Below are 17,259 nucleotides of genomic sequence, written 5' to 3'. Positions count from 1 at the left end.
TTGCCCACTCAACAAACTTCCCCAGCCTTCTAGACATGATGAAGGGACTTGGGCTGTTGTACCGTCCCTTCCTGAACAGCGACATGACGTCTCCTAACCAGGCAAAATATTGATGAAGTACCCGGATGTTAATGCATTTTCAATGGAGATCCGCGACTGAACACACACAGAAAAATGCTTGCAAAATACGTGTTAAAAAATGCCATTTTGACCTGGATATTGAGCCAGTAAAATTACATTACATTAAATTATGTCAGGAAAGTATTAAACTTACTCGAACACACACATTCCCAAATATTAGTGTTAAAAGTTACACGGTTCTGCGCTGTTCCAGCTGCTGAGCTGAGGCGTCCTGCTGCAGCTGCTGTTCAGTGCAGCGCGGCTCCTAAAACCATTACATTTATTTATATATATATATATATATATATATATATATATATATATTATATTATATTATATTTTTACACAATTATCCTTTATTGACCGAGTTTTATTCATGAAGTCAGTGGTGTGGGTACACATCTCTATGTGTGGGTGTGACTGTGAGCGGCACAGTGCGCAGGTCATTATAATCTCATTATTTTAAGGTGCAAATTAAAAAAAATCCCCAGTCTTATCGAACAATTTTAATCACTAACGACAAGTATTTTAACTAGACATTGGTCTAGCAGTGGAAAATATCAACTAGACATAAGTGAAGAGTTAATGGTCCGTGTCATCGGGCGACACGGCAGGAGACATACAGCTGTTTATCATCCAAATATCACGGACAAAGTGACAAGAAGAACCAAAACCACTTACTTATGGAAGGAAATATTGTCTCCCTTGTTCCTCCATTTGTGGCTTTGCCAACATGCGCAGCTTTCCGGCATATTCCACCTGTTTCTTGAACTATGCACGCAAATCACTAACTTGCCCGGAATTAAAATGGCGATCACGCCTCCTTACTGACAGTATTTACTTAATGATTTTCATTATGCTGTTCTTATTTTGAAAGTTCAATAAGTGGACTGATATGTTAAACATGGTGCGAATTTACTGAACAAGTAGTAGACTTTTTTTTGTTTAGTATATTGTTCTGCAAGCCACTTTTAATTACAAATTCATCCGCACACCGCCTGAGTTTTCATTATCCTTCATTTGTTTGGCATTTTTTGTTGAAAATTTAGCAGGTGAACACTGGGTGTGTTTAAAACAATATTGTGGTGCTCTTAATTCATAATGTGAAGTAAAACAGAGCATGCCATGTAAAATTATTTTTGCTTAATAAACTGTACTATGTAGTCAAGACTATTTCTATTTAGTTTCTTTTGTCTGTATTAGCATATTTGATATTGGAGTAATCCAGAAGTAATTGAAAGTAATCAAATTACATTACTTTAATATTATGGTACTTGGATTACGTTACTGATTACATTTTTCAACAGGTAACTAGTAACTTTATCGGAATACATTTTTAAAGTAACCCTCCCAACCCTGATTATAAAATATCACAGAAAATATTAATGCACCCCCCCAAACAAATCTCATGTTCTTAACATTTACTGAGGTGTGTGTGTGGGTGAGTGTGGATGTGGGTGCATGTGAGGGTGTGTATGGGTAAGTTATGTGTGAGTACGGGCATTGTTTTTGCGGATGCACAAGCAAATTTCGTTGTGCTAGTTTACTGCGCAATGACAAAATAAAGGTAATTCTGATTCTGATTCCTCAGTGATATGGGTTGGAAGACTGACGCATTTTGGACCAATTTAATGTGAACCATGAGAGATATATATATATAGAATTACAGTAATGCAGCCTTGATGTCACACAGGTAACGATCAGTGTCCAAATTATGCCGCAAAAGAAAAATTTTATTTGTTTATTTATTTTATTTTTACAATAGAGTTGGGGTGGGAAAGCCCCAGGAACTGCATTTGTGCATCAAGAGCAAATATTTATTCTATTTTCCTATTTACATAGATAACAAGAAAACATAAAGCTATAAAGATAAACTGTAAAGATGAGATAAAACTATAAAACTGCTGTCACATACAAAGTTTTAGAATCATTCATAGAAATATGCAAAATAATGATATTCAAAAAGACAAGAAAACCAGAGCAATGTAAATATACGCAAATACAGTACAGATAACTCAACATCCCATGTTTTAATAGGTATTTGAATACAAACTGGGGGAAAAGGAAATTTTGTCTCATTTAGATACACATTGATGAGATTTCGTGACTTTCATTTACACAAGAGATCACTCTGCAAAAGCTCAGCTTTGAAAAAAAAAATAAACACAGCATAAAATAAATGACAAAAGCATTTCTTTCCTTTCTTCTATGTTTAGTTGAACAGTTTTAAAATTTTGTTGACAAAAATCAAATGCATGCTCTTCTATGCACATACCAAGCAATCGCTGACATATCTTTTTTTCACTAATTTGTTGTCTCTGCACCCCATAAACACACACATACAAATTATAACGAAAATAGGATCCATATTCACTGGTGTTTCTGTTGACATTATGTGGGTCAGAAATGTGTATTTGGGTGTTAGTTTATCTGCTCTGTGAATAATATAGCAACCTTACACTATCATCATACAATACAGCAGTGAGGAAGATGAGCAGCCTTCAACAATAATGCTATTTATTTATTCTTAGCTTATGTCACAGATACATTTTGGGATCAAGCCCCTTTGCTACATCAAGTCCCACAGGAGGCTGTTTTGTGCTCAGCTCCTCAGATCTGCAGAACTCATGGGTCCTTAAAGCTCAAGATATTTGGCCATTATATGCCAGACAATGTGTTTATTTTTTACTTTTATATCACCTGTCAGGCAGTGTGTTATGTTGTTGGCACCAAAATCCGCTCTAAAAAAAAGAAGAGAGAAAAAATTAATTTTGTCAGGAAGTATTAAGAACACGGGCAGCACAGTGGCTTAGTGGTTAGCACTGTTGCCATACAGCAAGAAGGTCATGGGATCATTTCCCACCTGTGGCCTTTCTGTGTGGCTTTTGCATGTTCTCCCCATATCTGTGTGGGTTCTCTCCAGGTGCTACGGCTTCTTCCTGCACCCACAGACATGCAGGCTAGGTGGATTGGAAACTTTAAATTGTTCATAGAGGAGCATGTGGATATGACTGTGTTTCTATGTCTATATGTGGCCCTGCGACAGACTGGCGTACTGTCCATGGTGTACCCCACCTCATGCCCTATGACTGCTGGGATAGGCTCCAGCCCCCCACGACACTTGATTGAAGTAAGTGTTGGAAGATGAGTGAGTGAGTGAGTATTATTCCCCCATCACACTATAGGCCGAATGAGCACGAATCCCTCTGAATGAAAATCAGACCCACATTCGGGAGGTGTCGAGGTGTGTGATATCATGCTCATTCTAGACGTTACACTGTGATCACAGGCGCCATGCATCAGTACGTCTTCGTGACATGCTGACGCCCAGTGTGGCTGTCTGGATGGGGGTCTGACAGCCATGAAATCATGACATTACAGATATATCCTCTGACACATGAGGTGGACTGACAATGGATCTGTAATATCATGATCTTTCTGGACATTACACCACGATCACAGGAGCTGCCCATCAGCGCGTCTCTGTAATGTGCAGACGTGCAGTGCAGCCACCTGGACGGGGTCTAACAGCCATGAAACCATGATATTACAGATACATCCTCTGACACATGAGGTGAACTGACAATAGATCTGTGATATCATGCACATTATGGGTGTAAGTATAGTGCACTGCGCAGAGACTTTGACTCGTTATGGAGCCAGGGCGTCGCAACATGATGTGGGTTGGATGATCATAATTCACATATGTTATGTAACCCATGAGAGGGCATGGCCATGTATCTGTAACAGCCCAGTCAGGTGAGCTGCGCAGTGACTCAATGCGTCTCAGAGCCGCATTGCACTGCGCACAGCTTAACGGGCTGTCACAGCTGTAATACACATCATATCACAGTACCACATACAAAGGACTAATGTCACAACTGTATTACCAAGCCATCACAGTATAAATACAATAAATAGTCACCTTTGGCAACCCGCTCAGTGCATGCCAGCCAGCTTGCAGCCTGACTGCACTGAAAGGCACAGGAGAGGTGAAGGTGGGCAAACACTCAATCATCTTTATACTTTTATTTATTCCCTCTTTTGACAGATATGTGTCAGAAATCATTACATATGGATCAGTAACATAATACAGTGACATCGTTGGCAACATGGCTGCATCCATGCAGCTTTTTACAAGCTTCTGGTAATCTCATGGCCTCCTGCACCTTTCAGTCTGGCCAGGATGACAAATTCAAATTCAAATCAAATTTATTAATTTATATAGCGCCAATTCACAATGAAATCGTCTCAAGGCGTTTCACACATAAAAAAAAAACTGAATTAAACATTTAAAACACAATAAAAAGACGACCATAAAAGAATACAAGAATAAAAACACATCATAACACTAATGATAAAACAAGGAAAACAAATGAGTCTTTAAACATGATTTAAAAGTCTCCACAGTATCTGACTGCCGAATGTGTGCCGGGAGATTGTTCCACAGAGCTGGGGCACGGTAGGCGAAAGCTCTGTGACCGGCAGACTTTTTATTCACCCTGGGAACACACAGTAGTCCTGCACCCTGAGAACGCAGGGCCCGAGCTGGTACATAGGGGATTACCAGGTCAGCCAGATACGGAGGAGCAAGTTCATGAACAATTTAATAAACTAATAACAGTACTTTAAAATCCGATCTTGCAGCAACTGGAAGCCAGTGCAGGGACGCCAAAACGGGCGTAATGTGCTCAAACTTTCTGCTTTGCGTCAAAAGTCTGGCAGCAGCATTTTTAACCAGTTGAAGACCCCTAATCCTGGACTGCGGTAAGCCATAAAATAGAGCATTACAATACTCCAATCTAGAAGAGACAAATGCATGAACCAAAGTCTTAGCATCAGCCATAGACAGGATGGGACGAATCTTCGCTATATTTCATAAATGGAAGAAAGCAGTCCTCGTAATGTCTCTAATGTGGAGATCAAAGGACAACGTAGGATCAAAAATTACTCCAAGGTTCCTCACTTTATCTGTATGATGTATAACACACGAACCTGTTCAGGACCTGCCTTACCTCTCATATTTTATCCAATATATGGACTGCTGTGTGTCATACAGTGTCCCCTGTACATGGATTCACTGCATTGCACCACCACTGGTGGCAATTACGGGTAATAATGGCTGTGGGTGTACACGTCGGTGATCAGATATCTGTAATAATCCGTTCACACATGCACTCCAGTGATGTAATGGTCTGGGGACCCGGGTTTGCATGTAATTAGTCCATGGGTTGGATGTCATTCGACACCCAGTAGTCAAACATGGCAGGTCTTCACCAGAGCACCCCCCCCACCCACCTTCTGCCAAGACCTCGGGTGGCACGTACGGCATTGAAGGGGCATTCTGGATATTCCTGCTGCATTCTGCCGGCACTTTGGAGTTTTGTGCTATGTTCTTTTTATTCTTTGATTTTTTTAATTTATTGTTTTTATTTTTTTGTGTTATGTGCTGTGTTGTGTCCGCATTTGACCTGCAGTCTGAGTAATCAACTTGGATTCGGGAGCTGCTGCATTCCAAATGTGTGTGAATCATTTCAGCTGGCTTCAAACCCCATTTTGGGTGTTCAAATGGCATTCATACACAGCTATATGAATGTCTGTCCTGCACGAATGCAGCTGGAATTCTGTTTGTTTTTCCCATCTGTGTGATTCGTACAGCATTTGTGCTCTACTGTGACGGAGCCCTTAAGGAAACAGGCTTTCCGTTGAACAGCTGAAACTCATTCAGAGGATGTAAAAGCAGAACTTTTTTTTTACTTCCTCAGTCCAACAGAATTAAAATCAAATGTGCCTTGATATTCCCAATTAATCACTGATGACAAAAATCAGGCAACAGTTTGCTAAATTTATGCTTCTCACCAGTGGATTTCGTCTTGTAGTAAATTGTCCCAGCAACTGGAAAGATCAAACCCAGCAGCAGCCCTGCAGTCCCGATAGCGAACTTATTCCTTGCTGACTCATTCCTCGGGTCTGGAAAGACATTTATCAAGGATGCATGTATTAAGGGTAAGTTCACTTTATTTTACAATTCTAATATGAAACGATGTCAGCAATCAAGCCACTGAACAAGGCTTTGAACTGGTTCAAATAACAAATAGGAAAACCAGAAACTATTTGTATATCACATGGAAAAAAAAAATGAAAGAATTTTTTTTTTTTAATATTCCAAAACAGAAATGTTTATTTGAAATAATGGTAACTGGCTAACAACCCTTTTCCATTCTTTAATCAAACTATTTTTTTTCCTGTCATCCTCTGAGCGTCACACGCATCTTCGACTGTTGACAAGAAATATACCTTATCCGTGTCCGGGGAGCAGACCTGCTTCTAAGGAAGAACAAACCCGAGCTAACTTCCTACCTCAGTGTAGTTCCATGGCTGACCAACTCACAGCTGTGCAACAGTGAGCAAAAACATCAAAAATATGTTAATATCAGCAACTTTGTACATTTTAAATTAGTCTATATGGCTGATCAGTACTTTCTGGAATACATAAAACACTTGAAAATTCCAGAACTCAGAGTTTTTGAAGAAAAGTTGATTGAAAATTATCAAGAAGTATTAGATTTTTTCGCTTTTTTACACCTTTGCACTACGGGAGTTGTCTTTTAATTTTGTTGTACCTTGTGTATAATGACAATAAAAAGCATTCTATTCTATTCTATTCTAGCTCCAGTGTTATGGTCACTTGTTTTTGCAGAAAGTAATTTTTAGATAGATTGGCTGGTTTCACTGTTTATCAGCTACATAATTAATTAGATTTATAGTTATTTTCAGTTTTTTCTGAGGTTTTCAGTGTTTATTCCATATGTTATTCTCATCCTGGTTTATGAAACGTAACACTTGAAAAACAGAAATGTAGTTAATGAAAACTACTTGCATGAACAAATGTACAATGTGTGAAAATGCACGACTGAGTTAAGTCTGTTAAGTTTAATAAATGTCATCTTTTCAAACATTATCAAGTCATAAGAATCTTTTTTGAAAAAGGATAATAATGCACACGCATGCAAACACACACACACACACACACGTGTATATATAGGAAAGTAAGTCCCTTTGGCTGGTCCCTTTTTTGCAGTCAGGGTTGCCACAGCAAGTCCGAGGTGGATTTGCATTTTGAATTGGCACAAGTTTTTTGCCAGATGTGTGTGTACAGTAGTGTTCAGAATAATAGTAGTGCTATGTGACTAAAATGATTAATCCAGGTTTTGAGTATATTTCTTATTGTTACATGGGAAACAAGGTACCAGTACATTCAGTAGAGTCTCACAAATCCAACAAGACCAAGCATTCATGATAGGTACACTCTTAAGGCTATGAAATTGGGCTATTAGTAAAAAAAAAAGTAGAAAAGGGGGTGTTCACAATAATAGTAACATCTGCTGTTGATGCTACAAACTCAAAACTATTATGTTCAAACTGCATTTTTAGCAATCCTGTGAATCAGTAAACTAGTATTTAGTTGTATAACCACAGTTTTTCATGATTTCTTCACATCTGCGAGGCATTAATTTTGTTGGTTTGGAACCAAGATTTTGCTTGTTTACTAGTGTGCTTGGGGTCATTGTCTGTCTTGTTGAAACAGCCATTTCAAGGGCATGTCCTCTTCAGCATAAGGCAGCATGACCCCTTCAAGTATTTTGACATATCGCAACTGATCCATGATACCTGGTATGCGATATATAGGCCCAACACCATAGTAGGAGAAACATGCTCATATCATGATGCTTGCACCACCATGCTTCACTGTCTTCACTGTGAACTGTGGCTTGAATTCAGAGTTTGGGGGTCGTCTCACAAACTGTCTGCGGACCTTGCACCCAAAAAGAACAATTTTACTCTCATCAGTCCACAAAATATTCCTCCATTTCTCTATAGGCCAGTTGATGTGTTCTTTGGCAAATTGTAACCTCTTCTGCACATCTTTTATTTAACAGAGGGACTTTGCGGGGGATTCTTGCAAATAAATTTGTTGGGAAAGTGTAAGTACACGGACCCACAACAGGGGGCGCAAATGAACGGACAATGGAATAGATCAAATAACAACACTTTACTGTTGTGAATGTGCACAACAAATACAATCGATAACAATGGACAAAAATCAATTCACAAAGGTGTCATGTGGGCAGGCTCGAAGATAGGAGACGCCTCTCCAAAGTAGAACCGCAACCACACGGTTTCCTCTGCCACCAGACCCCGGGAATACTGGAGCCGCCAAGTCCCGAACTCCCAGGTGGCCACTGCCTCCGCGTGTCGGACCTGGTGCTGCTGGCGAGGAACAAAGAACAATTAAATGAGGGCGCGTTTGCACCCAGGAATCCGAACGGTAGGAAAGCTACCTCCACCTCTCGTTGGAAAAGTAATCTCCAGAACAACACACAAAAGGATACAATCCGTCAGCTGAGATACGTTACCTTCTAGGTAGAAACGATATCTCGGCAAAGAGGTGGAGATGACGTTCTGCTGTTATACCGATGCTGATCCGATGAGTGGTGACAGCTGTCATAGGTGATGAGTGTCAGCTGTCACCCCGGCTGCTCCTGTGAGGCGGCAGCGCCCTCTGGTGCCTGGAGCCCGCACTCCAGGCAGGGTGCCCTCTGGTGGTGGTGGGCCAGCAGTACCTCCTCTTCAGCGGCCCACACAACAGGACCCCCCCCCTCAACGGGCGCCTCCTGGCGCCCGACCAGGCTTGTCCGGGTGGCGGCGGTAGAAGTCGGCCAGGAGGGCCGGGTCCAGGATGAAGCTCCTCTTCACCCAGGAGCGTTCTTCAGGTCCGTACCCCTCCCAGTCCACCAAATACTGGAAGCCCCGGCCCATCCTGCGGACATCTAAGAGCCGGCGCACAGTCCAAGCTGGCTCGCCGTCGATGATCCGGGCAGGAGGTGGTGCCGGACCCGGAGTACAGAGGGGTGAGGTGTGATGGGGCTTGATCCGGGACACGTGGAAAACAGGATGGATCCGCAGTGAGGCCGGAAGCTGAAGCCTCACTGCGGCTGGACTGAGTACCTTGATGATTTTGAACGGACCGATATATCGGTCCTGCAGTTTAGGGGAGTCCACTTGAAGGGGAATGTCCTTAGTAGACAACCACACTGCCTGCCCAGGCCGGTACGTAGGGGCCGGGGTTCGCCGACGGTCTGCATGGGCCTTCGTCCTCATCCGGGCCCTCAGCAAGGCAGAACGGGCGGCACGCCACACCCGACGGCACTTCCGTAGGTGGGCCTGGACCGAGGGCACACCGACCTCTCCCTCAACCACCGGAAACAAAGGAGGTTGGTACCCCAGACATACCTCGAAAGGGGAGAGGCCGGTGGCTGACGACACCTGGCTGTTATGGGCATACTCGATCCAGGCCAGATGGGTACTCCAGGCCGCCGGGTGCGCGGCTGTCACGCAACGCAGGGCCTGCTCCACCTCCTGATTGGCCCGTTCTGCTTGCCCGTTGGTCTGGGGATGATACCCGGATGAGAGACTCACCGTGGCCCCCAGTTCCCGGCAGAAGCTCCTCCAGACTTGCGAGGAGAACTGGGGACCGTGATCGGAGACGATGTCTGCTGGGATCCCATGCAGCTGGACGGCGTGGTGAACCAGGAGGTCCGCTGTCTCCTGGGCCGTCGGGAGCTTCGGGAGGGCCACGAAGTGGGCCGCCTTGGAGAATCGGTCCACTATCGTGAGGATGGTGGTGTTGCCCTGGGATGGTGGGAGGCCCGTGACAAAATCCAGGCCGATGTGGGACCAGGGGCGATGGGGCACGGGCAGTGGCTGGAGCAGCCCCGAAGCCTTGCGATGATCAGCCTTGCCCCTGGCGCAGGTGGTGCAGGCCTGGATATAATCCCGGACGTCGGCCTCTAGGGACGCCCACCAGAAGCGCTGCCGGACAACTGCCACGGTTCTTCGCACCCCTGGATGACAGGAGAGCTTAGAGCCGTGACAGAAGTCCAGGACTGCAGCCCTAGCTTCTGGTGGGACGTATAGTCTGTTCTTCGGCCCAGTTCCAGGGTCCGGGCTTCGTGCCAGGGCCTCCCGGACGGTTCTCTCTACGTCCCAGGTAAGGGTGGCCACGATAGTGGACTCCGGGATGATGGGTTCCGGTGGATCCGACAACTCCGCTTTGACTTCTTCTTCATGTACCCGGGACAAGGCATCCGATCTCTGGTTTTTGGTCCCGGGACGGTAGGTGATCTGGAAGTCAAAACGGCCGAAGAACAGTGACCAGCGGGCTTGCCTGGGATTCAGCCGCTTGGCGGTCCTGATATACTCCAGGTTCCGGTGGTCAGTGAAAACCGTGAATGGCACGGACGTTCCCTCCAACAGATGTCTCCACTCTTCAAGAGCCTCTTTCACCGCAAGGAGTTCTCGATTGCCGACATCATAGTTCCGTTCGGCCGGGGTCAACCTGCGGGAAAAATAGGCACACGGGTGAAGGACCTTATCGGTCTTCCCGCTCTGGGAAAGCACAGCTCCTATCCCTGAGTCCGAGGCGTCCACTTCAACCACTAACTGGCGACTAGGATCGGGCTGCACCAGAACGGGTGCAGACGAGAAGCGCCGTTTCAACTCCTTGAACGCGGCATCGCAACGATCCGACCAGGTGAAGGGGACTTTTGGTGAGGTCAGGGCTGTCAGGGGGCTAACTACCTGACTGTAGCCCTTAATGAACCTCCTGTAGAAATTAGCAAAGCTGAGGAACTGTTGCAGCTTCCTACGGCTAGTGGGTTGGGGCCAGTCTCTCACCGCCGCGACCTTGGCCGGATCAGGAGCGACGGAGTTAGGGGAGATGATAAACCCCAGGAAGGACAAAGAAGTGCGGTGAAACTCGCACTTCTCGCCCTTCACAAACAGCCGGTTCTCTAATAACCGCTGCAGGACCTGACGTACATGCCGGACATGGGTCTCAGGATCCGGAGAAAAGATGAGTATATCGTCCAGATATACGAAGACGAATCGGTGCAGGAAATCCCGCAAGACATCATTAACCAATGCTTGGAACGTCGCGGGGGTGTTTGTAAGACCGAACGGCATGACCAGGTACTCAAAGTGACCTAACGGGGTATTAAATGCCGTCTTCCACTCGTCTCCCTTCCGGATCCGAACCAGGTGATACGCATTCCTGAGATCGAGCTTGGTGAACATTTGGGCTCCATGCAGGGGCGTGAACACAGAATCCAGCAAGGGCAATGGGTATCGGTTACGAACCGTGATTTCGTTCAGCCCCCTGTAATCAATGCATGGACGTAGTCCGCCATCTTTTTTTCCCACGAAAAAGAAACCTGCACCCATCGGGGAAGTGGAATTCCGGATCAACCCGGCAGCTAAAGAGTCCCGGATGTAGGTGTCCATTGATTCGCGCTCAGGTCGTGAGAGGTTGTACAGCCTGCTGGACGGGAACTCAATGCCTGGAACCAAATCAATGGCACAATCGTACGGACGGTGGGGGGGAAGGGTGAGCGCCAGATCCTTACTGAACACATCCCCAAGGTCATGGTACTCTACCGGCACCGTCCCTAGATTGGGCGGGACTCTGACCTCCTCCTTAGCCTGGGAACTGGGAGGAACCGAGGAACCTAAGCATACCCGATGGCAGGTCTCGCTCCACTGAACCACTACCCCGGACGGCCAATCGATCCGGGGATTGTGTTTTAACATCCAGGGGAACCCTAAAACCACACGGGAGGTAGCAGGAGTCACAAAAAACTCGATCTCCTCCCGGTGATTTCCTGACACCACCAGAGTTACTGGAGGTGTCTTATGTGTGATTGGAGGGAGTAGGGAGCCATCTAGTGCCCGCACCTGCACCGGCGAGGTAAGCGCCACCAGAGGGAGCCCTATCTCCCTGGCCCATCTGCTGTCTAACAGATTCCCTTCAGAGCCCGTGTCCACCAGTGCTGGGGCCTTCAGGGTTAAATCCTCATAAAGGATTGTAACTGGGAGGTCGGCGTGGCAATGTGGGTGTGTCCCACGTGAATGTCTTGGCCCACCCCTAGCCCAGTTTCTAGAGGCGGGCGTTGGTGTTTAACCGCTCGGGGCAGTCTCTTACCTGATGCTCTATCGAGCCACAAACAAAGCATGCTCCGCGGGCCAGCCTCCTCTGTCTATCTGGTGCCCTAAATGTGGCCCTGCTCGTGTCCATAGCTTCATCAGCAGGGGGAGCTGTAACCACACGGAGCGTAGGGGCCGTGGAGCATGGGGAGGGCGGAACGCGTTCGGAACCGGAAGGGAGAGGGACGGCGCGTGCCCGGCCACGCCCTTCGTCTCGTTCCCGACGGCGTTCTTCTAACCGATTGTCTAATCGTATAACAAGATCAACAAGCCCATCTAAATCCCGCGGTTCGTCCTTAGCCACCAGGTGCTCCTTTAGAACCAACGACAGTCCGTTTATAAAGGCGGCGCGGAGGGCAGTGCTATTCCAGCCGGACCTTGCAGCCGCGATGCGGAAGTCGACTGCATAGGCAGCTGCGCTCCGACGCCCCTGTCTCATTGACAGCAGCACGGCTGAAGCGGTCTCTCCTCTATTTGGGTGATCGAACACTGTTCTGAACTCCCTCACAAACCCATCATATGTCTGAAGGAGCCGTGAATTCTGCTCCCAGAGCGCTGTAGCCCAAGCGCGTGCCTCACCGCGAAGCAGGTTTATTACATAAGCTATCTTGCTAGCCTCAGTCGCGTACATGACAGGACGTTGTGCGAAGACGAGCGAACACTGCATAAGGAAATCCGCGCACGTCTCCACACAACCTCCGTACGGCTCCGGAGGGCTTATGTATGCTTCCGGGGAAGGTGGGAGGGGTCGTTGAACGACCTGTGGAACGTCACTGTTACGCACAGGGTCGACAGGAGGGAGAGCCGCAGCAGCGCCCTGAGGGCGCGCTTCCACCTGTGCGGCGAGAGCCTCCACCCTGCGGTTAAGGAGGACGTTCTGCTCGGTTATTAAGTCCAACCGAGCCGTGAAAGCGGTGAGGATCCGCTGCAACTCACCGATCATTCCTCCTGCGGACGCCTGTGCGCCCTGTTCTTCCATTGGCCGTTCAACAGCCGGTTGACGCCCCTCGGGATCCATGACGCTGGCCGAGATATCCTGTTGGGAAAGTGTAAGTACACGGACCCACAACAGGGGGCGCAAATGAACGGACAATGGAATAGATCAAATAACAACACTTTACTGTTGTGAATGTGCACAACAAATACAATCGATTACAACAATGGACAAAAATCAATTCACAAAGGTGTCGTGTGGGCAGGCTCGAAGATAGGAGACGCCTCTCCAAAGTAGAACCGGAACCACACAGTTTCCTCCGCCACCAGACCCCGGGAATACTGGAGCCGCCAAGTCCCAAACTCCCAGGTGGCCACTGCCTCCGCGTGTCGGACCTGGTACTGCTGGCGAGGAACAAAGAACAATTAAATGAGGGCGCATTTGCACCCAGGAATCCGAACGGTAGGAAAGCTACCTCCACCTCTCGTTGGAAAAGTAATCTCCAGAACAACGCACAAAAGGATACAATCCGTCAGCTGAGATACGTTACCTTCTAGGTAGAAACGATATCTCGGCAAAGAGGTGGAGATGACGTTCTGCTGTTATACCGATGCTGATCCGATGAGTGGTGACAGCTGTCATAGGTGATGAGTGTCAGCTGTCACCCCGGCTGCTCCTGTGAGACGGCAGCGCCCTCTGGTGCCTGGAGCCCGCACTCCAGGCAGGGTGCCCTCTGGTGGTGGTGGGCCAGCAGTACCTCCTCTTCAGCGGCCCACACAACAAAATTAGCTTCACACAGGCGTCTTCTGTCACAGCACTTACAGGTAACTCCAGACTGTCTTTGATCATCCTGGAGCTGATCAGTGGGTGAGCCTTCGCCATTCTGGTTATTCTTCTATCCATTTTGATGGTTGTTTTCCATTTTCTTCCACGCGTCTGATTTTTTTTCCATTTTAAAGCATTGGAGATCATTGTAGATGAACAGCCTATAATTTTTTGCACTTGCATATATGTTTTCCCCTCTCCAATCAACTTTTTAATCAAACTACGCTGTTCTTCTGAACAATGTCTTGAACATCCCATTTTCCTCAGGCTTTCAAAGAGAAAAGCATGTTCAACAGGTGCTGGCTTCATCCTTAAATAGGGGACACCTGATTCACACCTGTTTGTTCCACAAAATTGACAAACTCACTGGCCGAATGCCACACTACTATTATTGTGAACACCCCTTTTCTACTTTTTTTTTTTTTTTTTTACTAATAGCCCAATTTCATAGCCTTAAGAGTGTGCATATCATGAATGCTTGTTCTTGTTGGATTTGTGAGAATCTACTGAATCTACTGGTACCTTGTTTCCCATGTAACAATAAGAAATATACTCAAAAACAGGATTAATCTTTTTAGTCACATAGCACTACTATTATTCTGAACACCACTATATGTATATATATATATATATATATATATATATATATATATATATATATATATATATATATATAAACATTAGCACATGGACTATAGACAGTCATGCTCATCTGAATCAAACTGCACTTGTTTTTCACAGAGGCAAACTTTCCACTTTTCTATGGGATATACACACTATTACCATAGCCTGTGCACACAGACGTACATGTTAACTGATAATGATCAAAAACGCAAGAGATGTTTAAAAAAACAGGATGATTAAAGGATAAAAGTGAGCTCAAATCAATGTTTTTCTATTGCAGGAGTGACTATGCCACAAACGTGCTGTGAGAAGACATAGGGATAAGGTCTATTTTTACCAGAAGTTAAAGTAAAATGTGGTGTGGTCTCCATGTTTCCAATCAGGGGAGGTACTTGTAGACATCAGCTTTATCCATGTTTGATGGACAGACTCACACCAGGTCAGGTCAACAGTGCGCCCAGCATCGCCTAGCTTGTTGACTGTGGCATCCGTGATAGACTACTGACATGGTGAGTGTATATAGCACTTTCACATCTTCACTAACCATAGCTGCAGATGCACCTGCACTCCTCATTGTACTTTACATGAACTCATACGCTCTCACCTACCCCAGCCATAAATCTTGGGCTCCATGAGGCTGCCGTGTTCCACCATGCATGCGATTTTCTCATCAAGTATCGGTGTATACTCCAGGTACGATTGGAGCTGATAGAGCCAGTTCCCATTGGACAGCTCGACAGTGGCCGTCACTCCAGATGTCACTTTTTTGTCATTCCTCAGCCACGTCACTCGGATTGGTTTGGGATAGAAGTCATATACGTTGCAGATGAGCAATGCTGGATGTGTGCTGCTTGCGGCTTCAACTGACCACAGCTTGACACTGGGCTCGACTACAAGAAACGCCAAAATGTTTGCATACCAGATCATTCAAAAGAAGCTTCTGTGACGCATCTATTTATCAAATGAACATTTTCTTCTGTGATCACTGTAATTACCTGTCTTAGATAACAAGTTGGATATTAGTGGAATTCGAGATCTGCATTCTTGTAGCAGCTTTGCTTCTTCTTTCAAAAAATGTTGGTTTTTGTTCAAAACATTTGCATACTTTATTGAATATGGCCTGTAGGCGACGAATTTCCCCCATGTGCTGTTATATTGTAGTATTAACATCTTGTTAAAGTAAAACTGCACAATACACACCATGTCATGACCATTGCTGGAATAAAATTCACACCACCACACACTATAAGTGAAGAGAGGCTCTGCAAAATAAAGACAACAAATGTTAGTTTCTATGGATTCTTGTATGTTGAAGGGTACTTATTTATTTACACAACATAATCCAGTTTAACACGTAAACTCAGCAGTATTTTTAAGATATGCTTTGTAACAGGTATAAAATTTGCTACATCCATCTTGTCTGTCTAGTTTGAATGGGAACAACAATAACAGCTCACAGAAAGTCTTATTTTATTTTACTTACCTCCATCTGCAATAGGTACAAAAAGCAAGATGGCAGAGCAGAAGAATAGAGCAAACATGTTGTCATCCACCCAGAGTGATTTTAAAACTACACTTCGTCAAATGAAAAAAAATGCTGAAGTGAAAGCACCACATTAAAAATGCGGATGTTTAGGAGCAGACAAATGACATTCCTAGGAAGGTCTGTCAGGACAGTTACTTCCTCATGAGATATTACAACTTCAAAGTTCCTTTATTATCATTTACATGTTTCACATGAAAATAAAATTTGTGCTCAGGATTAGTGGCATGTATGCCCTAATAAATAACACTAAAATCAATAATAAATTTCTGTACTAAAAATATGAATGATACATAACAATCCCATAATGATGACCTTCTGGGTATGGGTAACTTCTCTGATTACTGAACGTTCTTCTCTTACTGAGTTGATCAGTTGATACACCCAAATGAATATGTGAATTTTTTTAAAAGGGTATATATTTGTTTAAATGTGAAAGTTCTTACTGCACATTGCTCTTCTTTCTATTAAAGACCAAAAAAGAAACAAGAACGATTAAGCACCTCAGAAACCATATAAACATGTGAAAATTGAAAAAGAAATACTCAAATGGCTTAATTCAGATTTTGTACTATGTGTTCCGGAACACACAATACATATTAAGTACATATGTGCACTTTTATCCCTTAATAACCCTACTATACTGAATAATATTCCTTTATATTCTGGAACCTTGAATAAATAAATGATGATTACAGAATATGTTGCTCACTTGCTCTTAAGAAGGAAGCTGGAGAAAGGATTTAAGATTCAAGAGTATTTTTCACTCGCTCACTCACTCACAGGCGGTGAAACTGTCATGACATTGGCAGCCTGGCACTTGGGACGGGTGCAATAATCTATGGCTCATTGGTGATGGCAACTTTGGCTAGTTGCCTTAAGTATGGAAAATGTATAATGATCTGAACAATGGACAAACACTTTTTACAGCTCAACATAATGTATAGCCAATAAAGCATGACAAAAGAGGAAGTACTTGTAATCTGTGTACTGCATCATGAGGAATATGTATGCAGGTGTTTTACTGTAACAGTAGTTAGGCTAATCAGTGTTTTAATATTTTTAACTGTGCAATGTGAAACTGTTGAAAGGACAAAAAAAACATAAACACTGTCTGAAAAAATATGTAAAGCGTACATATTTGTTATGTTGTTAGATCAATGACCTTCAT

At 44.8% G+C, this 17,259-nt stretch overlaps 1 protein-coding gene across 1 annotated transcript; it reads right to left on the bottom strand.

Annotated features, from left to right (window-relative positions):
* Positions 1-2,136: 2,136 nt before the first annotated feature.
* LOC117514404 (H-2 class II histocompatibility antigen, E-S beta chain-like) lies at positions 2,137-16,204 on the bottom strand. The gene is made up of 5 exons (XM_034174838.1): positions 16,029-16,204; positions 15,541-15,807; positions 15,154-15,435; positions 5,980-6,090; positions 2,137-2,861 (listed from the first exon to the last, which is right to left on the bottom strand). Exons 1-5 carry the CDS (start codon positions 16,084-16,086, stop codon positions 2,836-2,838), a joined length of 744 nt encoding a protein of 247 aa, XP_034030729.1. The 5' UTR covers positions 16,087-16,204; the 3' UTR covers positions 2,137-2,835.
* Between the last annotated feature and the right edge of the window lie 1,055 nt (positions 16,205-17,259).

Source organism: Thalassophryne amazonica, chromosome 7 (genome assembly GCF_902500255.1).
Source record: "Thalassophryne amazonica chromosome 7, fThaAma1.1, whole genome shotgun sequence".
Classification (NCBI taxonomy): domain Eukaryota; kingdom Metazoa; phylum Chordata; class Actinopteri; order Batrachoidiformes; family Batrachoididae; genus Thalassophryne; species Thalassophryne amazonica.
Note: the sequence above shows the minus strand (reverse complement) of the source record. Positions and strands in the feature narration are given on the sequence as shown.

Excerpts from the sequence above, each read along its gene's own strand:
- LOC117514404 (XM_034174838.1), bottom strand. The coding sequence starts at position 16,086 with ATGTTTGCTCTATTCTTCTGCTCTGCCATCTTGCTTTTTGTACCTATT. Across the intron at positions 6,091-15,153 it reads GCCCAAGATTTATGGCTGGG|ACCCGAGGAATGAGTCAGCA; the intron begins GTAGGTGAGAGC and ends ATGTCTTTCCAG. Across the intron at positions 2,862-5,979 it reads CTACAAGACGAAATCCACTG|AGCGGATTTTGGTGCCAACA; the intron begins GTGAGAAGCATA and ends TCTTTTTTTTAG.